The sequence below is a fragment of the Cinclus cinclus genome, chromosome 1, assembly GCF_963662255.1.
Source record: "Cinclus cinclus chromosome 1, bCinCin1.1, whole genome shotgun sequence".
Taxonomy (NCBI): domain Eukaryota; kingdom Metazoa; phylum Chordata; class Aves; order Passeriformes; family Cinclidae; genus Cinclus; species Cinclus cinclus.
In genome coordinates this window covers 99,081,355-99,104,780 of record NC_085046.1, presented here as the reverse complement: position 1 = coordinate 99,104,780, position 23,426 = coordinate 99,081,355, and the positions used below count along the sequence as shown (strand labels likewise).

Here is a 23,426-nt window from a genome sequence, read left to right as displayed (position 1 = left end):
ATCCCAGGACGTGACGCCCGCCGTGGGGGTTCGTCACTTCCGCAAACAGGGATGGCGGAGCGCTGAGCCGGGTGAGTGCCGGGCCGGGTCAGCGCAGGGCCGCCCTCCCTGCCGCCTTCCCTGGCCCCGAGCGGCCGGCGGCGGGAACGGGGGGCTCGGGGCCCTCGGCGTCCCCGGACGGCGGGACCGGGGAGGCCGCAAAGGAGCGACGGGCGCCGCCGCCCGGTTAACGGGAGCGGAGGCCCTGAGGCCTCCCAGCCGCGTCACGGGGGAAGGAAAGGAGGGAAGGAAGAAGGGAGGGAGCGGGAGCGTCCCGAGGCCGGCGGGACCGTTCCCACATCGCTCCTGGCCTTCTGAGCTCTCCGGCTGAAGGACCTGCTGTTTCCTCTGGGCACTTGGTTGCCATTGCTAGTTGTGAAACTTGAATCGTTTCACGGTTTAGGCCTTAAAAACATCTGCTTGGAACAGCCGGGTGAGAATAAGGAAGGGTCTGCTGCAGCTGCTGCTGCTTCGCAAACCAAGTCAGGTGCTGCAGTAGTAGTGGAAGAATTATTTTTTAAGTCGTACTTTGAGGCCATTTGTTTTTGAGGAAAGCTGCTCTGGTGCCTCTTTGTAGTGGCCCACTCAGTGGGTGTGTTCTGGCCCTCGTTAGGAGGTGAGCTTGGATGCGGTGGATTTGAATATAATTTTTGTAGTTTTAATTTTTTTTTGGGGGGGGGCTGATTTAGGCTGCTGTTTCAGAAAAGGAGTTGCCAAATTGCCCTCTCCCATGCCTTGTTAAAAAGTAGGTGCTCTGCTTCCCAGCAGTGGTGTAAAGAAGTCTGAGATGTTACTGGAGACCAAATGAGCTTTATGGCAGTTGTTTGCAGTCCTGCAGCCTGTGTGGGTATTTGTGAGGTGGTGATATGGAAATGCAGGTGCAGCTGAATATTCCACATATTAGTTAAGCTCAGAGCATAGTGGATATTCTTGGCAAACTGGAAAATCCACAGTTGGTAAGAAAATTTGCTCATAAAAACCCATCTCGACCTTTTATTTGAAGATATCCATTTCAAAGCATATAAGTTCAAATAACAAACTCACTACTTTGAGAGAACCTGTCAGTGTTTCTAAACACAAATTGATTTGTACCTTTTATGGGAAGGGAAAGAAAAAAAACCAATAACATTTGGCAGTTGAATCAATGAAGATATGTAAGAATGACTCTAAAATGAAAAGTAATAATTTATCTTAATTAAAACTTAGTTAATGAGTACTTTTAAGTTCCATATATTTTACTGAGCTGTCTTTATTAAATAACTGGTCAAATTGAAGTCTGTATGTTGCCTAGGGTGAAATGCTAATGTTACATTTGAAAGTCACAATTGTAACCACGAGTAAGTGAAATTCAGCACTGAAAATTCTTGATGCTTTGTTTCTTGTCCCTCTAGATTTCCCTTCTGATCAGTGGACCAGTCAAAATGGCTGAAGTAACCAAGACAGAAGAACAGCAAGTAGAGAAGAGTTCGGATGAACAAGTGGAGAAAACACCTCATGCTTTAGAGTCAGCTTCGGGTGTCAGGTGTGAAGGCAATAGTTCTGCTTCAGGTACAGATCAGTCCACTGAAAAGGAGAAGCAAGTTGATAGCGGTGGTCGAGATGGCAGAGCAAAGAGGAAGAATTTAGACTCTGAAGATGAACCTGCTAAGAAAGTAGTGAGTACCATTTGTTTTGAGCTGTTTTCAAAGCCTTGTTTTGAAGCCTTAGCTCAAGAAAAGATTGAAAATATTTATGTTAGACATGTGTGAGCCAGCACGAAACACAAAGTATGGAAATGTTTCCTAGGGAAGTAACAGGTGCACGAGTGGTGTTGCGCTTCACAGAGGAGAAAGAGTGCTGGCAATTAGAATTATAATTTCAGCACATACTTCAATTAGTCTGATTAGTCTAAGACTGTTCCATTATCTGTGTGGTAGCAATTTGGTAGTGTAGTGTAGGGTTTACTGGCATTAGTCCAAGTTCCACATCTTGAACGCAGATCTCATGTACGTTGTTTATTTGTGTGTTAGTATAGTTACCCGTGCTTGGGAAGTTCTTCCATAAGGTCATTTTGTCCTTTTATTTCCTTGGTAAGGTGCTCTTTAGTTTGCAAAACTCTACAGACTGCATCCTCTGTGATATAATTTCAGGATGATTTGTTGGCAAAGTGAAGCAGTGAAAGACTTACAGGTGCTTCTTTATGTTTTAAGACTACAAAAGCTGCAGAAAATATATGTCCTTTTATATGTCTACCTGAAAGGGTGAAAAGGGTAATATTTCACGTGATGCTGTCCTTTATTATGTATTAGCTTGTAGAAGCTGATGATTTAACATCCAGTCTATTTCATCCTTTTGGGCTATTTAAATATAATTCGAAAATGTCTGATCTAATGTTTTGTTTCTTTACCCAGAGTTTTCCCAGGATGTTAATATATGGCTTAGCAGTCTGGCAAAATAAAGGGTGCCCTTTGTTGTGGTAGAAACGTTATTAACCCTTTCATCCTTTTAATAAGGGGGAATAAGACTTAGATGGAGAAGAACTACATTGGGTTTGTGTAGCCTAAGGGTGTAGAGAGATGACTGAACATAGCTGCCACCATCTAGATGTTGTTGCTGATAGCTGTTTGCAGCTGAGATGTGTTAATGGTTTGTATGAGTATGTCCCCCACACTTGTCTGAGTCATCTGTTCTAGATTCTGTCACCTTCAGTGGCCATTCAGGGAGCCATCTGTGCTTACCCCACAAAAAGGATAGAAGTTGTCAGAATATGTTAGTATCAGTCAGCCCAGTGTAGTGATAAACAGATGATGAGGTTATAGAGATTTCAGACAAGTAAGGCTTGTTCAAGTTCATTCTGAATGTTACCAAAAGTAATTGAAACGCTGAAGAATTCACATACTCACAATTATCAGCCAAACCTTCTTTTCCCTTGAGGAATTACTATTTGAATAGTAAGATGCAGGGATTTTGACTTCCATAGTGAACTGTTAGGAATGCTTTTAATGGCTTCATTCTGGTTTGTACTGTTTTTCCAAATGCTTTTGTACCTCGCATAGTCCATATGGTTGTGTCTGTTCCGTTACTTTGGATTTGATTTATAATTATTTTCACTTAATGTATCTAGTTGAAGATTATTTTCAAGGTGAAGAAATGTTGGGAGCATAATATCTGGATGTAGACTGTTTCTCTGCATAACAGGGAAGAGAAGTGTCTTGTAGTACTTAAAACTGAGGATGGACAGAAATCTCTTGGAGTATTTTGAGTTAAGGCTAAGTCAGAGACATTTCTACAGCTAACTCTTAAGCATTAGATGGAATATTTTGCCAAATGATTCCTCTCATTCCTTTGTCATGATGTGTTTAAAGCTCTGTCAGTGGGGTCATCCACTTGTACTGCAAGGTGACATCAGCCAGTTGGCATTTTGGTTAAACTGGCAGTTTATACACTTCTGTCACATGAAAACACTGGATTTCTGAAACAGGTTCTTTGAAGAGGCTTAAAGTTCCTTGAGAAGGAACAGCTTCTTCTGTCCCAGACTTAAGAAGAATGAAGCGTGTTCTTTGAGAGTGGTTGAGAGTGTTAGAGAAACTGAAAGAAAGTATTTCTGTGAAGGAAAGATGCTGGGTAATATCTATCATCCAGAAATTGCTTGAATGAACTGAAAATGGGATTAAATTTGGGACTATTACTGTGATTATTGAAGTATTGTCATCAATACCAGGACAGATATGGGAAATCCCTTTATAATGATGGTGCTCTTCATAATATTGCTTGTTTGCCTTCTTAAATCCTTGAACACGTGTCTTTTGATTAAATGACAAAGTAATAAAAATAATTCACTGCTTGAATCTGATCCTTCTGTGATGTGATTTCCTTTCTGCAGCGTGTGATTGGCCATGGGCAAGCTGTGGCTGCACATTATAACGAGCTTCAAGAAGTTGGATTGGAAAAACGCAGCCAGTCTCGCATATTCTACCTCCGAAACTTTAATAATTGGACAAAGAGTGTCCTCATTGGTAAGCTTCCTTAACTGTTTGCTCAGACATGATGAAAATGTAACTAAACTTTCCATCAAAATGTAACTTTTTATGTTTTCTGATGTTGAGTATGACACTTTGGAGTGTCATGTATTACAAGTAATACATAGTGAGTTTTTCAGCTGCGGTAAAATGTCTCTATTTATATTTCTTTTGAATCTCTGTGATAGTGTTTTGTATTGTTGGAGTGCCAAGCATATGCTTAAGTTTTAAAAGTCAACTGACTTAAAAAGTTCATTCTGGAAACTGTTCTTCTCCATGACTTTTTTAAAGAGAAAAGTACAGATTTAAATCATAAATAATGTAAGTGTAGTGTCTTAGATTCAAACAAGAACAGCTCAATCTATCTAATAATTTCTGAGGCATTTTCCCAAAGCAGTCTCTGGTCAGATCCTGCTGAAGCAGTTCTGCCAGAAGCTTGAACACATAAATATTTTTTATATTACCCATAGTCAGTGGTTGAAAAGATGGAAAGCTAAAGGATGTAGTTCTTTAAGAATCAGTGGGTTTTTATTTTGAGGCAAAGTCTGCTATTCCACAAATTAATTCCAAATTGAGGAAACTAAGCCGTCAGCTATCTGCCAACAAAGAAAAGATTCATCAACACGGCACCACAGGTTCATGAAGAGGGATCTGTGCCAGGAGATGTTGGCACCATTTGTCTTAGCGTGCTGCTTTTTGTTGTGTTGTATCAGAGCAGTTACAAGCAATATTTAGGTTTCTATAAAGCTGTTCCTGATGCCTGTGTTGAAGCCTTTCTGTCATAAAGAATTTCAGCAGTGTGGCTTTATAGCAGTTGTATCAAAACATATTTCATGTATCCTACTGTGAACAAAAGTTGCTAGCATGCTGATACATTTTACATAATATGCCAACATCAGTCAGAGCAGAGACAATCTAGACAGCCTGGGGAGAGAAGAAAAAATGTAACTGGTGTATGTAGGGTAGAAAGACAGCAAAGGAGTAGCTACTGTCATTGCAAGGCCTGGGAGAGTGAGTGAAAAACATGATGCATTTTTGTAAGGTGTCTGGGAGGAGATGTTGTGGCTGATGCATTTAATTGGCTTTTACTATTTGCAAAAGGCTTTCCCATACTTTAAAATAATGTCTGCCCTCATTATAATGCTAATGAAAGGGAACCCTGTTTCCCTCATCATATACAGGGTGGTTGTTTAGCCATGTGCAATTTTGCCTTAGGCAGGGAAGCAATTCAGAGCCTCAGTCAAGTTGCATGCAGAGCACACTAAGCACAGAAAATATTAATCCCCACAGTTTTAAAAGTTTGTGGTTCCTTTCATCCTTCTCAAAGGAAAAAGAGATTTAAGTTTGAAATATTAAGAAGATTGATAGGCAAAGTAAAGTCTAAGGTGTTTTAAAATTCTCAACCCCTTTTGGTTTTTTAGTCTTTCAGGTGCAATACAAGTGCAGAGATTATGTGCAGAAATGTGTTTATATGAATGTGGTTTTTATTTTTCTAGGTGAATTTATAGACAGTGTACGACAGAAGAAGAGTGATATAACTGTTTTGGATCTGGGATGTGGGAAAGGTGGAGATTTACTGAAATGGAAAAAAGGCAGAATTAAAAAACTCGTCTGTACTGGTAAGAAGACATGATAACTTTCTAGGGAAGATACATCAGGTTTTATAGGAAACCAAGTACATTCCCAGTATTTCATTATTTCTTTTTTTCCAGTCAATCAAAGAATGTAATGAACACCTTTTGTGCAAAAAGTTGTATTTTGTCTTTTAATCTGAAGGTATTACTTGATTGCCAGCAGAAATGTAAGAATCATCAATATTTACCTTTCAGTTCAACTCCTAAATAAAAACTGGTATCACTAAAGAAAAACACCATTGCCACCAGTTGCCTTGGGCAAAAAGGGGGCCTGGGGAAAAGACTGACATTTTCTATTTTATGTCTTTTTTCCCCACATCTAGTCTCTCGTCATATTTTTAATTGCTCTGAGTCACATACAGGAGAGTTGCATTTAAAAAACCAAATAAACCCCACAATGTTGTAAGGAAAAAATGGTCTTTGGTGTTACAATCAACTAAAGATTTTCAGACTCAGAAACAGAGAAGAGCTGAAAGCTGATTAAAAAAATTTCCTGTTTGAATAATTGGCTGAAATACTGGAAGAATTATACCATCTTCCCTTTTCTCAAAAATATCCCAAGGATAATTAGAGGAAGTATTATTTAACTCCAAATTTAATTAGGTACTGGAATTCCCTAAAACTCTTTCAGTGGGAATTATTTTGGGTACTTCACATTTTGCAATTCTTTATTGCATTATTCAGTGGGCAGTATTCAAATACACTTAATCAATTTACTTAATAAGTTCTTAGGTAAATTTTATTGTATATTGTCAGAAACTCAATGACTGAGGAAGAAGCAGTCTTAGAATTTTAAAAAAATTCCCATGATGTGACATATCAGAAATAATTGCATTTCAACATCTTTTATATTTTTAAGAATATTAAGAATCCCCGGGAGCTGAGCTGTTTTAATGGAACTGAAGATGATTTATTTTATCCTGCTATATTGTACCTTCGGTGTTCCAGTAATCATTCCAGTTTACACACTTTTAAAAAATTAATTTATTGTATTTATTATCTTTCCATATATAGACATTGCTGACATTTCTGTGCAGCAGTGCAAGCACCGCTATGAAGAAATGAAATCCCGATGTCGGTATAATGAGCATATTTTTGATGCAGAATTCATACAAGCAGATAGTACCAAGGTACAGTTCATGTGCTTTGTAATATTTTGGAGATTTAATATTCTTTATGGTAGTGCTGTAACATTTTGGATATATGTATATATATATATAAGGTTGGATTATTGTACTTCTTGGAGAATCAGCCATGGGGGGGTTGCTGGAAGGTTGCTTAAGATGTTTTTAGATGCATTTTACTGCTGTTGTATAGTGTAACATTCCTGAAGCCCGAGTGTCTTTTCCAGACAGTAAATCTGGTGCTTTCACTATCTTTTACTTAACAAGGGGAACAGAATGACTGTTTAGCTTTGGAGTTCTGAGAGACAGCATGAGATGTTGGAAACTATTTTGGCGAATGCTGGAATAAATAAAGAGCCTTTTCTGATTTGACTTGTACACTTAGAATTTTTTCTTTCTAGTGGCGTTTTTATACTATAATAGATATGCTATATAATAGGTTACTATAATAGGTATATTTAAAACTTGTCTGGTAGAGCAGGTTTCTTAGACTGTCTGGAGGCAGTGGTGAATGCATGACTGAGGCTTAGGAGACAGTCTTGTAACTGCTTTTGCTTCCTAGAAGTGCAGGCTGAGAGTAACTTAGTGATGGAGGTGGAGGGACAAAACCTACCTGTTTCCAGTATACCTGTGGAAAAGCTGAAGCTGTTCTCAGGTTTGCATAAAGGGTTGTTTGCTTGAATTCTTGGTTGCCTTTCCTTCTTCTGAGAAATAGTCTTTTGCAGGTTCATGTCATCTGTCTTGACTTGGGGAAGAGAGAAGAAAAACTTTTCCAGGAAGGAAAGGGATAGTTTCATGTTGCTATTACAGCTCAGTCTGAGATGCATATGTGTTTTCTGTTGCATGCTTTGTTCTCTCTGTCCTTGCACACAAAAGTTAATTTCCCTGACTTTGGGTCTCTATCATGAATGTTGTATATGCTGCAAAATCTAATTCTGCCCACCTCTTTTTTTGCATTTTCCTGTGTCTTTCTGTCTTCTGAGTACAGGGTCAAAGCAAGTTTTAACCTGACAAATTCCAAGGGCTCCAGGTTCTTCAGATTTTAGTTACTTGGTCTGGGATGGGGAGGAGTATGTTGGTGATGGACATGGGTGAGAATACAGACAAGTACAACTCGTTGGGTAGGGTAAACTACCATATTTGAAACAACCCCTTCTCCTCTCAAGTGCATGTTTAATGGGTCAGTTGTCATTACAGAGACTTGGCAAATGAAATTCATTTTATTACAGATTTTTTTTTTCAAGCCAAATGGTGGCCAGTTGTAAAACCTCAGCAATAAAGTACTTCTGGAAACTGTAAATTAACTAACCTTGGGTTTTGGTCTTTCAGGTGTAGCAGTGTTACTTGACAACACAAAAAAAATACTGAGGACATTATAACTTTGAAATGTGTGTGTATTCTTGTTGTTTCTAAATGTTGTGTATGGTTTTCTGTGTTCTGTTTCTTCCTCTTTTTCATCTTGTCTTTGTTGAACTTGGAATGGAATGGGAGCTGAAAGGAGAAACTTCAGAGAATTCAAAGAATTATGGAAGTAGTACTTTTGTTAGACTATTTAAATGAATCATGCTTGTTTCTGTAGGTTTTTTCTTTTTTTATCTGTTGCAGGATCTCTTGTCTTCTAAGTACAGTGATCCAGATATGCGCTTTGACATTTGCAGTTGTCAATTTGTTTACCACTATTCATTTGAGACATATGAGCAGGCTGACATGATGCTTAAAAATGCTTGTGGGAACCTCTCTCCTGGAGGTTATTTCATTGGCACAACTCCAAATAGCTTTGAACTTGTGTAAGTACTCTTATGTTCTGTTAGTCTTCCAAAACTCTGTGAAGCATTAAGTGATGTGTTCTTGCAGTGCTCCAATATGTTTGTGCAAACAAAAGCATTTTTTTGCAACAATTTTGGATTCTAACAAAAAAATAATCTCACTCATGAACTTGACTCAGACAGGTAAAGCAATACTAACCCTTGTCTCTTGTCCTCATGGATAGAGAGTATAGGTCTTCTTACACTTCATCCCTCTGTCATGATTTTAATAGTGTCAAAATGGCCACAGCCTGAGGAAAAACTGTCAGGGTTTTGTGGTTGTTTGCAGAAGCCTGTCTTGTCCATATAGATTGTCCGTGTGACCAGGCTAAAGGTTCATCTTCTAGGTCCATCCTTGTTATGTTGTGTAGGAATGATAACCTGTTAAAACCCAGTATGCTGCTTCATTGCCTTATGAGAAAGGGAAGTGGGAAACTAGAGAGATCACTGAATCTTACTGGGAGAAACACTTTCAGGCTTCCTATGTGTGGTTGTCTCTGCCTGTTAATGGTCAATAAATGTTTGTTTATATCTCATTCTATAGAAAGAGACTCGAAGCTTCAGAAACAAATTCATTTGGGAATGATGTATACAATGTAAAATTTGAAAAGAAGGGAGACTACCCCTTATTTGGCTGCAAGTATGATTTTCACTTGGAAGAAGTGGTTGATGTCCCTGAGTTTTTGGTATACTTTCCCTTACTGGAAGAGTAAGTTAAGTTTTAAATTCATCATTTAATAAAAGCTGTGGAACATAATAAATATTTGTTTAGTTTATGCGTCATTGCATAATGCTTGCAGAAAATTATGGTTTGGCTTTCTTACAATATTTTTTACTTCTTAATTTTTTGTTGTTGCTTCAAATACAGAGGTTTCTTGCATTTCCACCCACAATTGTAAACTGTCCATTGAACTCTGTTGAGGGTGCTCTCGTCAGAAGCTGTGAGGACTTAAACTCTGTCTCACGAGGGAACATCTGATCTGATATACTGGATCTGTCAGGAAACCTTTAGAATTGTCAGCTTTTTCTTCTTTAATTGTAACTTCTTGAGGGGTTTCTTTCTACCCCTTTTTTAGTCTTTCAGTAAGCTTTCTGGTGTATGGGTCCCCTTTCTTGTCTTCTCCACCTTTCCTAAGATATTCATAGGATTTTTGCTATGATGAATTTTTTTCTTCCTCTAAATGGTCTTCATCTTTAGCACATATTTTGCTGTTACCTCTTTGTGATCTCATATTTGGTTTTGCCAGCTGTATCCTGAGGTACTGACAAATCTTTCCATACTGGGTTTTTTCCTGCCATTGAAGTTCAGTATGGTTAAACAGTGTTAAGCTTTCCTTTCAAGCCTTTTCAACAACTTAGTTTGTAGTTGTCTGTGAAAAATAGCAGCTTCTGTCACTGACAGATATAACTTCAGTGTTGCATGTCCATGGTGTCTACATATAATTGAGATGTAAGCCACTAAATACAATAGAAATAAGTTCTCTAAATATATTTATAATACCTGACATGAATGCAGGGAAAAGTGTCCATATGGAATTTCCTTTTTGGAAGTCCACATGGAACTTCTGTGTTTTAGGAGAAGAGACCTTTTCTATTAAAATGTTTGTAAATTACTTCTGTGTAGATTTTTGTTGTCCTAATTAAAAAAAAAAAAAGAAGTACAGTTTGTGGTGATACTGCAGCTATTTTCATCTAATTGTCTTTACTAAGAGAAAAGTTGTAAAAAGTGTAATCCTAGTGAATACCATAAGATGTCACTGTGGCTTAAAATTGTTCTTTTAGAAATAAAGCTGCCATAATTTTGCAGCTTCCCTAATAAAGCTGATTATTTTGACAGAATGGCAAAGAAGCATGGTATGAAATTAATCTACAAAATGACATTTCGGGAATTCTATGAAGAAAAAATCAAGAATGAGGAGCATAAAATGCTGTTAAGGAGAATGCAGGCCTTGGAGGTAAATTTAGAGTTGATTTGTTTGATTTTAATAGCATTTTATATCATGTTAATTTTTGTGCAATAATTGCAATTCCCTATGTGAACATCTTGCAGTTAATTAAGGGCTACCAATAGAAAGCATTTAGTTCCTGGCGCTGAAAGTTTGACTCCGGTTGTTGACCTTGACTGGCTGCCAGACACCCACTGACCTGCACACTTGTTCCCTATTCCCAGCAGCATGGGGGGAGAAAGAAGAAAAAAAAATCCTGTGGGTCAAGATAAATTCAAGGATATTGCTCAGCAATTACTGTCAGAGACAAAACAGACTGAACTTGGGGAAGGCTAATTTAATTCATTGCAAAAAAAAAAGTAGAAAGGTGAGAAACACGAAAGCCTGAAAACAAACACCTTTGTCCCACCCACTGCTTGTTCCCAGGCTCGGCTTCATTTGTTCACTCCTGGCCTTTCTACCTCCTCTCCCTTCCTCTGGGGGGGAAGGGGGATTGTGGTCTGTTCATAACTCTTTGTCTCCTCACACTCTTCTCTTGGCCCAGCATAGGTCCAACCTAATGAATGATTCAAGTTTTGGAGATAATATTTCAATACTGGGGCAAGTTTCTGATCTTGTGAAGTACAAAACAGATGCCAAAGAATCACGCCAAGTGTCAGACTAGTGGTGACTGTAACCCATTTCTTCCTCAGCAGAGAGACTGAAAGCTGGATCTTTGTGTAAGGAATATTGACTAAAAAGAGTGAAAGAAATCTTTGTAGGAATAGAAGGACAGTCTGTGTTCATATAAGAAAATGGTACTTAACTGTAACTGAGCATATGGTTTTGCCCAGTGTTTTTGCATTTTTTTGATCCTCAAGCTCTTACCCTGGATAACTTCAGAAGCTTCAGAAAAGCTTTTCCAGGCCACCTCTGAGGCTTTGGTTTTACTTGCAGTTCTCTGTGCTTCCCTCCTCCCTCAAACAGTAGACTTCTTCAGCAGAAAGCTCTCAAATCAAGTAATTAGTGACTAAGTTGAGTCACGAACTGCAACTTGACTGCACTTATTGACAGAAAGTGCTGTTGCTGTGTATGGGCTCACACCGGCAGAGACACAGCTTTTGACTTGCCATCTTCCTTCTTAGGAAAGTGAGAGTTGTCTTAAGGTTGTGGCTTCTTAGAACTGAGGGCTGAATTTTTGCAAGCAGATTTATTTATACAGCTCACTAGTAACTGGGATCCTTAATAAATACATCTTAGTTTTGAAGAACCTGTTGTATACTTGTTTTACAGCTTTTGTGTTATTGAAGTATTTTAATTGTTCTGCTTGAAATTATAGTTGGCCGTTTCTTAGTATTTCTGCTGAAGAGATGCTGGTATAGTTGCTCTTCTAAAAGAAGGTGTATCTGGGTAATGCTCATAATGAACTGTACATGAAGGAGAGTGTTTAAAGTTACTCTGTTTCCCCTGCTTCAGAGATATAAGGATAAAAATTTGTAATTCTTGGCTGTCAGATTTTCTTGTAAGTAGGGAACATCAGACCTGTTCCTGAGGATGCTGTAAAGGAGAGACCTAAATTTAAAATATTTTTAAGACCTTCTGACCTCTGTCATGGACTGTGTTATGATGAACCCTTTATTTGATGTGGTTAATGTATCTCAGTACTCAGTGTTTTGTTCTGTGTTCTCCAGCCATATTCTACACTTGGTGATTCCAGGCTTGTTTCTGATAAACCTGATGATTATGAGCATGCAAAAGAATTTATCAAAGATGGCAAGGCAAAGTTACCATTGGTAAGTTCCTTTATACTTCACTAGAGATAACGGTGTCTTAAAATTGAGGTCCTGATCTTTCAAACTGTGGTGCCTTTTTAATTTCAGCTTAGTGAAGTAGATATCCGTGTCTCTTTGCATGTGAAAATTTGTAGAGCTGCAGGGCTGAGGCATTCATCTAATCTATATCCCATACTCAAATACTCAAATTCATTTAATTTGGTAGCTGTTAAGAAAGTTGTAATAATGCAGTAGGGAAAGGATGTTTTTTCCGTCTTGACAGCTGTTCTTTCTAACTATTCCTAATTTGAGGACTCTTCTTGCATTTCTGGATCTTCACAATACTGATTTAAAGCATTAGCGCCAATCCTCTGATGGGATTTTTCAAAGCCTTCTTCATAACACTGTGTATATTTCAAATAATTCTTTCCATTTTCATCAATACAGCATGAGGGTGATCAGCTTAAAGTTCTTCCACTTGGTTTTGTTGTTTGGGTTTTTTTTTTAAGTCATTGATTCATCTGATGTTCACATTCTGAATTCTTGAAGATGTAGTCATCCTACTGCACATATAAAAATCCTGCATCAAGAGAGAAAAGAAACCTGCTCTCCACATTTGAAATTAAAAACTTTTTGAAAAGAAAAATGCTTGTTTTAAGAAATAAGCTTAAGAACATCAGAAAGGCCAAGTCAGACCAAAGATGTCTGTTGCCAGGTGCTGTTTTAAAAGGTGAACTATTTGGTCAGATTTGGTCAGTGGGTAGCACATGGGCTAAATTATGGCCCTGGTGAGGACTCCTTGGATGGGGATGGAGTGGGCAGAGCAGAAAATCACCTTCTTGTTGTTACCTTATGTTTCTTAAGTGGTGGGGTAAATGGCAGCAGCTTTTTATTTGTGGCTTGCCCTGCTTTCATCTGATCAGCTGAGCTGGGAGTTTCCTAGGCTGGAAGGCAGGCTGTTTTTCCAGAATGTGTGAGTGAGGGTGAGAATTAGTTTCTTGCAAATAGCCTTTCTGTGTGCTGTGGGGTGCTATTTGGTGGAGGAAGGTGGCAGCACTGTGGTGTAGGGCCTTTTCTTTACTATGGGGTCTTTTCCTGACTTCTGCACAAGTACTGGGCATCTTGGTCTGAACAGCAGCTGGAGTCAGGTCAGGTCACACTGTGTGTCCTGGTGTGTGGTAAGGCACACAGGCATGCTCTGTATTGCAGAGGCATCCAGACCAACAGACTTGGCCCATTCTCCTGTACCTGTTTAATTTAGGTGTGTTCCATTATCTGAGTCTTCCAGTTCCAGACCATCATAGTTAATTGAGTGATAAATATCTGTGGTCTACAGTAATGTTTTTCTTGCCCCTAAATAGCCTTTCAGTGTGGGTGGTTAGACATTGGTCAGTGAAAGATGGAGTTAAATCAGTGTTTTATTGTCTCCTTATTTTTTTGTTGAAACTGTATGGTTTTTTGTCCCCTTTTAGGGAACCTTGAGTAAGTCTGAATGGGAAGCAACAAGTAAGTTATGGTTTTGAAAACAATACTGACTGAATGACTGCTTTGAAAAGTGTGTAAAATAGCCTGTTAGTCATGGAAAACAATCTGGATTTTAAATATAATAAGATGTTGTTATTTGTGTAATTCAAAATGTTTGTATATAGATTATGTAGTGTGCACATATCAAGAAATTGGGAGGGAAATGTGTAAGTGCATCCAACCAGGATTTGCATTTTTGCATGCCATTATACTGGTTGTGTTAGTAGTTTAAAAACAAAAAATGCTATTTACTTCACAGGTGAGAAAAATCTTCACTCTGCATTCTTAAATTATCATCAAATTTTTGAATCTATGAATTACAAGGTAGACATAAATTCCAGCAATCTAGATGTATTATCTCAATTATCTGAGAGGGATCTTCAATTTAATTTTATACCTTTTCATACCTAAAAGAAAGATTTATACCTTTAAAAGTTCAGTGATTACTGTGTTTCCTAAGTAGTCTATTTTTCCAGAAACCTTTGGAGTATTGAGCTTCTGATGAGAGTATAAGCATACCTTGTTCCTTTCATGGAACTTTGCATTGTTGCTGAGGAATGGCTGAGAAGCTTGTCTTGAAAGATTTGCAAGTAGCTATGGCACCTCATTCATTAAAATAAAAGTTGAATTCAAGTGGAAATCTATAAATGTTTAATTAGACCTGTGGTCTCAAGTAACTGGTTTAACTTATCTGTCTGCTATGGAGCACAGGAGCATCTGGCGTAGCTGGCATTGATTATATGCCTACTAAGAGTTTTCCAAGGATGCTGGTGTGGACTGTATGAGTATCCATTAATAGAATCATACTGTTTTGGGCTTTAAAAAAATGCTATAATTTTATCTTTGTCCATCAAAATTTAAAAGAGCAAAATTGATAATACGTATCATTCATTAATTCACTTTTCAATTAAAAAATGAAGTTAATAATTTCAATTGACTGTTGATTCCTGCATGTATGAAGGAGTCTTTAAACTTAACTTGGATATGACTTTTTATGTGCTAGTGAATGTTCATTATATGTAAATGGCACAGCAGTTTATGAATTTCATTCACATTTCTGAAAACACGTAAAACTGTGCTAGAGTGGAATGCTAGAATTACTGGAAAATCATAAGATCTTTTTTAATTTCAGTAATCTGCAAAGAGGTTGTTTGGGCATAATACCAACCTGGTTACATTTTTTAAACTTAGCTGAGTCACCAAGAAACCTGAAACTTTATATACTCCCATATTCTTTTTTAGGTATTTACTTGGTATTTGCATTTGAGAAGCAACTGTGAAACTTCACATACCAGATGCAGCAAGAAGAGATCATATCCATGTGTGCAAGTTGGAATGATCAGAAATCCATTGTGGCAACTATTTTTTTATTTTTTATTTTTTAATTGACAGACGTGTGCAGGACACTACCAAAAACTAGAGCAAGCTCGTGATTCAGAGTTACATTGCCTGTCTGTGACAGATGGACTTGTGTGTGTGTATATAAGATTCTGAACCAGTCTTTTTAAGCATTTGTAAGCAATGTACATACTCTCCAAACCTGCATTTGGACTCACATAACTTTGTTAGAAACAAATGTTTTGTTTGTAGAAGTATGTTTGTGATTATGAGCCTGACCCTGCACTTTCTGAAGTTGATGGATGGAAGAATGTTGACTTCGATAATGCAGAATGAGGGCCTGAACACTGTTCTGCAGAGATGAGGTAATTCGTAATGAGACCTGTTCAGCATAGAGGGTATGTCTACATTGCATGCAGAACAAAAAAATTACCTGAGTCAGTTTGAGAACCTCTGTGCTGTGCTCAAGCCTGCATTGTAAATCTACCTTAGTGGTATTCATGGTGTAGTTTACATGGTAAAATCCCATGATGTTCTGTTTTTCCTGCTTGCTGATATGTAGTGTCACTTCATGGTGCTTTTAAGATTAAAGGAGTTTGTTCTGTACAAAACTGCTCTGAAAGTACTCAATTTCTAACGTTTTAAATCTTTGCTTTGTTTTCCAAATATGGCTATGTGGTAATCAGTAACAGCTGCTTAAGTTGGATTACTGAACATTTTTTATTGTATTAAAGACTCTCCTGACTTTTCAATAGTTTTAGTGTTTCTTGAAACTTACTAGACAGATCTTAGGATGTATTTCTTTCTTGTTTCATAAAATTTCGAATGGGGTTGGTAATAGGATGAGCTGTTGGTGGTGATGGGGACTTCATTGCAGTCTTAAGGCATTAAAAACATGCTCATGTCATGGATCATGAACCAAAAGGGGAGCCTGTGTAATATTTGAGGATACTAGCAGTTCTCTCTGGAGGGGAGGGTTGTGTATGTGCATACACACTCTGGTACCTATGGGTAACAATCCCCAAATTAGAGCCACATATTTTGTTTGCGAATGTAATCAAATGATAGCAGTAGGCAGAACTGTGCCTAACTACCATCATAACTGCTTGTTAGTCTCTTAGAGCTGTCTTAAGGATTTCTGTGCAGTGTTTGCTCGACTTTCCATGTGCTTGTAGCCACCTATTACTGAGAAGGCCTGAATACTTCATATTTTTTCCCTCCAATTTTGGGCTAACAGTAGCTGATGGCTGCTGTTGGCTAATAGATTTAACATAGAGATGAGATGATGATGGTACATGAGTATTTCAAAAAGCTATAGCATACCTAGAACTTTTCTGTTAAGACTTAAATGTTAAATTTCTATTTAGACTTAAATGGTCAAATTATAAGTTTTTAGTTGGTTGTTTTGCTTTCCCCCTGTAATTACATTGTACTTTCCTCCATGGCTTCTACTTTTTTATTGTCTGGAACACCTGTAACCTTCACTGAAGCAGTAGAATCTGTCAGTTCTGCTGAAATTAAGACAAGATGTTCTTGTCTGCTAGAATTAGTACTCATGAAAGTAGCTAAAAATGATGGCACTTTAGAAGTGCTGAAATGTTTCTTTGAAATTTGTGTGCGTCAAAGCTAGTTTTGTTGGATTTCTTGTATCAAATTTTCTTTGAAAATACATTGTTATGCTATTTTTGGAAGAAATAAGAATAATAAAAACAGAGGGAATATGGTGGTGTGTCTTTCCTCTTTTAGGTGATTCTTAACACATTAGTCACATAATCACATAATGATTGAGTATGGAGGGACCTCTGAAGGTCATTTGGTCGAACCCCCACCCTTGCCCAAGCATGTTCACCCAGAGCTGATCATCCAGGACCTTGTCCGAACAGCTTTTGAACAGCTCCAATGGTGAGGACTCCACAACCTCATTGGGCAGCCTGCACCAGTGCTCAGGTCACTCTCACAGTAAAAGTTTCCTGGTGTTCAGAGGGAACTTCCTGTGTTTCAGTTTGTGCCCACTGCCTCCTGCCCCTTCACTGGGCATGGAAAAGGCCCTGGACCCATCTTTGCAAGCTCTCTTTGAGTATTTGAATGCATTGATAAGATTACTGCCCTGAGCCTTCTCCTGGCTCCAGATCTCCCAGCCTTTCCTTGTATGAGAGATGTTCCAGGATTTTAAATGTGATTAGACCCAGTATCAACTCCTGGCATACACTGTTGGTGATCTCCAACTGAACTTTGTTTCACTGATCACCACTTTCTGGAACTGGCTACTCAGACAGCTTGCAATCCCCCCTCACTGTCCATCCATCATCAAGCCAGACATTTCTTTTCTCATAGAGGTTTGTACTGTCGGTTAAGCATGACTTCCCTTTGGTGAATCCATGCTGACTATTCCTGATGATTTTCTTGTCTTTCATGTGCCTAGAAATTATTTCCAGTATCTGTTGTTAATCACCTCACTGAGGTGAGAATGGTTTACTGTAGTTCCCTGGATGATTTTCCTTGACTTTCTTGACGATAAGAGCAGCATTTGCTTTTTTCCAGTCTGTGCGCACTTCTCCTATGAGTATTCAAAGATCCTCCAGAGTGGCCTCATATTGATACCTATTGTCTCCCTCCATTCTTGTGGGTGTATCCCCTCAGGATCCATGAACTTATACATGTCTAACTTGCTTGAGTGTTTCCTGATCTGATCCTTTTCAGCTGAGGACACATCTTCCTTGTTCCAGCCTTTGGTTCTGGTCTCTGGGACTGAGATTCCTGAAAGGCCATTTTTCCTTCTAAAGACAGAGGTGATGAAAGCATTTGGGACCTCTGCCTTTTCCATGCTTTGTGGGGCAAGTGCCCAAGCCCCATTCTTCACATTTTTCCCAGTCTTCCTTTTTTTTTGTCCATACACTTATAGAACCCCTGTTGCCTTGGAAATGTCTGGCCTGATTTAATTCCAGGTGAGCTTTTGGCTCTCCTAACTGCATATTCCTAGTAGGTTACCTGTCTGTCTTTCCAACCCCTGTATGCTTTCCTCTTGTGTCTGAATTTAATCAGGGGCTCCTTGTTTATTCACACAGGTCTCCTGGCATTTTTGCCTGACTTCCAATTCATGGGGATAGACCTCTCTTGATCTTGGAGGAGGTGATCTTTGAACAATAATCAGCTTTATTAAACCCCTTTCCTCCAGGACATTATCCCATCAGATTCTACAATGCAGACCTTTGAAGAGGCAAACATTTGCTCTTCTGAGGACTGATGTTGTGCTTGGTTTTTGCTCTGCTAATGCATCTCAGGATCCTGAAGTCCAGTATCTCATGCTGACTGCAGCCAAGGTTGCCTTTGACCTTCATATCCTCAACAAGCTCCCTGTTGGTGGTATGAGGTCCCACAGAGCATCTCTGGTTCATCTATCACTTGGGTCAGGAAGTCATTGATGCTCTTCAGGAACCTTCTTAATTGCTTTAGTCTTGCTGTGTTATCCCTCCTGTAGCTGTTGAAGACCAGGGTTGTAGATGTGAAGTTGCTTCCAGCCATAGATAACCTCATCCACTTCTCTCTGTACAGATGTCTTGTAGCATCACCTCTATTTGTCATCTCTTTAGTCCTCACCCTGTGAAAAAAATCTCTTCATTGCAGGGATCCAGTCATACAGGTCATCTCACACTTTCCCCATGATTCCAGCAAGGTCATAGCCCTGCAACATTTCCTGATAAGTATGTGTCTTCCCAGGGGTACCGTATGACTTTAGAGAAGCAATTAAAGGTGAGCAGAGCATTTAGGTACTCGGGACTGCTGATGAGACATTGAAGATGGGGAAGTGCTAAAGTTATCTGAGCTGGATGAATTTTTGCAACGGACAGAATTCTGGTAATCTCCTGAATGAAGAAGTTGGAGGAGTGATACCTGCTGCTGCACCAATTAAATGGTTTCATTTTCAAATTGACTTTATACAATAAAGGAAATCAGAAATGGTAACTGAACTTTGAAGGTGTCGTAATTTGGGTTTGCCAATTTTAAATATATTTACTTTTTGTTGTGAAATAGAATTAGGACTAAAAGCAAAGCAGGTTCAAAGCTTCACAGGGGATAAAGAAAAACTTTGTTAACAACACAAAGGAAAATAATAATAATTTCAGAATAGATTTTCAGACTACTCCCTCTTTCCTTTCTTCACACTTTAACAACATATAGAAACACTTCAGTCAATTTCCTTGCTTAAATAATCTGTTTCAGTTCACTTTAGTGAGAGGAGTTTCTTTTTGCTTAGCTATAAGGATTTTTTATTAAGAAAGGAGATAACCAGTTCTCTCCTGACTCCACTTTTTCATGATTAACAGCTGCCCGGGATCTGCTATCATGAATCTCCTCCTACTTCACAATCTTTTCAGAACTGAGTTGTGGGCCATGTCAAAAAGTCATGGGGTGTTACTTTTAAGGATGAGCTACTTCAAGGCAAAAGTTCTCTTCAGCTAACTTCTCTCTGTTCATACTTAATTCCCAGGAACAGAGATTCCCCTTTTTCCCTTGGGGCAAAGGATGCTTCAAACACTTTACACCTTACTCCATCGCCCCCATGTCTCTTCTTTTTCATGGTTTAAAGGATTTTTTTTTCATGTAGTACAGTCCACCCCTATAACTTACAAAAATATATTTCAGCCAACCTTCACGGCGTCTCCTCATTCCCCTTCCCTTTAGAAACTTAGCTTTTACTTCACTGACTTTGGTGTATCCTTTCTGTTCTTCTCCCTCTCACCCAAGGAAGGATGGAAAGTCTGTAAGTTTTATCTGAGCATTGGAAAAGTTAAAATCTCCCCCAGAAGTTGCAGGGGCTGTGCCAGGCCATGCCGGAGCTGTGTCAGGATCTCAGGGTGCCCAGGCCACGCTGGAGGGGCAGGACGAGAACCGCAGAGTCCACGCAGAGGAGAAATGGGTGCCAAGGCCGTGTGTCCATGGCTTTCCCCCGGCGCTGCCCGCCCCCAGCTCCAGCCGCAGCCCGGGGGTTCTCCCTCTGCCCTGCCCAGCACACAAAGCCCTGGGGGCTCTCCCGAACCGGGCCCGGCTGCCTCCCCCCAGCCCGTGAGGGCGGCCGGGCGGGCTCGGCCACCCCAGGGCTGCTCCGAGCCGGGGCAGGGCAGGGCAGGGCCCCCCGAGCCACGGACACACCGGGAAAAGGGAGAATCCCAGCAATGGGCTCTCCTCCCCTTGGCCACTGGGGCCCCTGGTTGGAAATGGGGCCCGGCAGCCTCTGGAGTTTGGCCCTCTGCCTGGCCCGGGCCAGGTCTGTGTTACCTTGTGAGAGGCTGGAAATTCAAGAGAGCTTTCCCGCGGTTTACTTGCTTCAAATGTGATTCACGGAGCGAACCGACTTCTCCAATTGGTTTCTCAGGCTGTCAACAACTAAACCAACCTCCAATTGGTCCCATCAATCCACAGAAGAAGTGCTCATGGAGAAAAACTTCCTAGTGTACCCTCCCCTCAGATGCTTCCAAGGTAAAACCAGCATAGTAGGTCATTTTGTCTTCCCTCAACTAGGTGGTGAAATGTATGAGCTGGGAACAGGAGCTAGAAAACATGTAATCTTTTCCTCTAGTTTCTTTTCTAATGGCAAACAGTTAAGAACTGTGCTGGAACCCAGTGGTTCAGCATGTAGTTGCTGGGGAGGGCCAGCAGAGCTGAGAAGCTGTTTTGTGCTTAGGTTAAGTACATTCCCTGCTGCAGGAAACACCTCAGTTTTCCATGAAAGTGTATGTATGAAAACCCCTGTAGTAAAGAAGAGGCAATTGTTCCTTGTTTAGATGCTCTGAAACCTTATAGCAAAACCAATTAAATTAGATACTGCATTTGTGGAGGAAATGTGTGATATCAGTACTATATTGTAGAAGTTTGCTTTTGTGGCTTACACACTAGAGTGGTAGAAATTGCTGCAAAACACTTGAGCACGTGCTGTGTTTCATGCTTAAGTTTCAAGCAAATGCTTAAGCAACTGTGTTGCCTGGTGGAATGTATTTGATTGACTTAAGGAGACAGACTTTGAGAATGGTTTTGGTTGGAAGTGACCTTAAAAATCATCTAGTTCTACCCTCCCTGCTGTGGCCAGGAGCACCTTTCACTACAACAGGTTGTGCAGATCTCCATTCAACCTGGCCTTGAGCACTTCCAGGGATGAGGCACCCACAAATGCTTTGGGCAGCCTTTTCAGTGTCAGATCACCCTCAAAGTGAAGAATATCTTCCTAATACCTAGTTCAAATCTACTCTCAGTTTGAAGGCATTTCCCCTTTCTCTGTCACTACATGCCCTTGCAAAAAGTCCCTTTCCATCTTTCTTGTAGGCTCCTTTTGGGTACTGGAAGGTCACACCAAAGGCTCTTTTCTAGACTGAACAATCCCAATTCTCTCAGCCTTTCCTCACAGGAGAGGTGCTCCATCCCTGTGGTCAACTTGGTGGCCCTCCCCTGCACTCACACCAATAAATCCATGGTCCATGTCCTTCCTGTGCTGGGGACCCCAGAACTGGATGCAGCACTGCAGGTGGGGTCTCACCAGAGCTGAGCAGAGGGGCAGAATCCCCTCCCTGCTGGCCACACTGGCTTGGATGCAGCCCAGGATTCTACTGGCTTTTGGGCTCTTAACACACATTGCTGGCTCATGCCCAGCCTCTCATCCAGCAGAATCTCCAAGTTCTTGGCATGGCTGCTCTCAATTTGTTCATCTCCCAGTCTGTATTGATATTGGGGGTTATTCTGACCCAGAGGCAGGACTTTGCCCTGGGACTTGACCCTCAAGAGATTCTCATGAGCCCACTTCTCAGACTTGTCCAGATTCCTCTCAATAGCATCTGATCCTTCAGGTGTGCTGCTAATCTTACACATTCTCCTGTTACAACACTTGAATGGTTTAATTGACATAATGAACATCTCAGTCCTTTGACTATGAATGTTTTCCTTCTGAGTCATAGTCTATTTAATAAGGCACTCTCTTGTATAATATCTATTTTTATGAAAAAGAGTAATTATATGCTGTATCCTAATTGCTAAACTGTTTTTAAAGACATTAAAAACGTTAATTTGAGGAACATTTGGCTGAAGAGCAACAAGTTTAGAACATCTGCAGGATAATCAAGGGGCTAATAATAAATCCACTTTTGCAATCCACTTACTGCCAGAGTAATAATGCTTCTGGAGGAAGCAGAGTCTAATATCAAGCAGGATTAACAGTAATCTTGTAATCTCAGTTCCTGGTGTTCCTTGTATGCCATAAACTAGAACCTCTGTTTGTATGGAAGTGAGGAAATGGAGTGCCAAAAGGCATGGAGACAAACATTTGAGTGGTTTTTGAAAAATAAACCTCATCTGAGATTTAAAGAAAATGTCTGAAATCCTTGTACTGATGAATGCTGCGTACTGAACTAACAACTGTCGCTATAGTTAAGTTTTTTGCAGCTTCATTTTACATGGATGTACTAGTCCTGGTGAAACGGCTTTCCCTTAACCTCTCTTACAGCGTACCCCATTGTAGATTTGTGTACTGCCTTGAATGTTTCTGTTACTTAGAGAACAGATGTAAGGGGGGAAATAAACCTAACTTGATCAATTAGGTTTTGCTAAATCAAAGGTTTTCAAATGCCATTTTAGTGGAAACTGTCATCCTTTCTTCATTTTATTAAAGCTGCTTCTCAACATTGCTGTCTTTTTATTTGGATTAATGTGTCTCCCAGCAACTGAGGTCCATTTGCAGGATAAGGTGTTGGAACATTTAAAGTCTGACTAAGCTGTTGCTGTTATTAATTTAAGACCGAGGAAAGTACTCCTTTTAGTTCATAGGCCATGTTGTTTCAAGGAGCAGCTCTGTCCCTCTGCATCTCACAGTACTGTATGAATTCAATGAAACTGTTTCTGAAAGTCTGATTTAATCACTAATTGTGATTAAACTAGAAATTTACTGCTCTTAGCAGTGGCATAAACCATGGGATTTAGAGTAACAATGTTGACATTGCTGGTGTCATACTGTCTCACTTGGTTCTTAACTTTTATGACTTGCTCACAGTCTTGGAATAAGACTACTCAGCTGGTGACTTCCTAGCTCCCAACTAGTAATAGCTTCTTTCTCAGTTTGCACTCACTTCCAACTGGACAGTGATGGAATTATTCTGACTTAATGGCTAGTCTCTGTGGGTTTTAAATGACAAAAAACTACATGAAATAATAAGCACAAAGAAAGCCTTGGTTTATATATAAAATGCAGCTTTTAAGTCTCGAAATTTTATAGTCCAAGGACACTT

At 39.7% G+C, this 23,426-nt stretch overlaps 1 protein-coding gene across 7 annotated transcripts; it reads left to right on the top strand.

The window, feature by feature from the left end:
- The first annotated feature begins 37 nt into the window (after positions 1 to 37).
- RNMT (RNA guanine-7 methyltransferase) lies at positions 38 to 16,882 on the top strand. 7 transcript variants are annotated; one of them, XM_062487688.1, is made up of 11 exons: positions 38 to 71; positions 1,431 to 1,694; positions 3,902 to 4,034; positions 5,534 to 5,656; positions 6,686 to 6,801; positions 8,401 to 8,582; positions 9,145 to 9,309; positions 10,438 to 10,555; positions 12,217 to 12,318; positions 13,770 to 13,803; positions 15,064 to 15,229. In XM_062487688.1, the coding sequence occupies exons 2-11, from the start codon at positions 1,461 to 1,463 to the stop codon at positions 15,099 to 15,101; spliced, it is 1,245 nt and encodes a 414-aa protein (XP_062343672.1). In that variant the 5' UTR covers positions 38 to 71; positions 1,431 to 1,460; the 3' UTR covers positions 15,102 to 15,229. The 7 variants fall into 7 exon arrangements, 4 of the variants coding, with proteins under 4 accessions (XP_062343672.1, XP_062343644.1, XP_062343663.1 ...); XR_009932971.1 differs by lacking the exons at positions 13,770 to 13,803; positions 15,064 to 15,229 and adding an exon at positions 10,774 to 10,913 and having other exon boundaries at positions 12,217 to 12,232; XR_009932969.1 differs by lacking the exons at positions 13,770 to 13,803; positions 15,064 to 15,229 and adding an exon at positions 10,771 to 10,913 and having other exon boundaries at positions 12,217 to 12,232.
- The last annotated feature ends 6,544 nt before the right edge of the window (positions 16,883 to 23,426 follow it).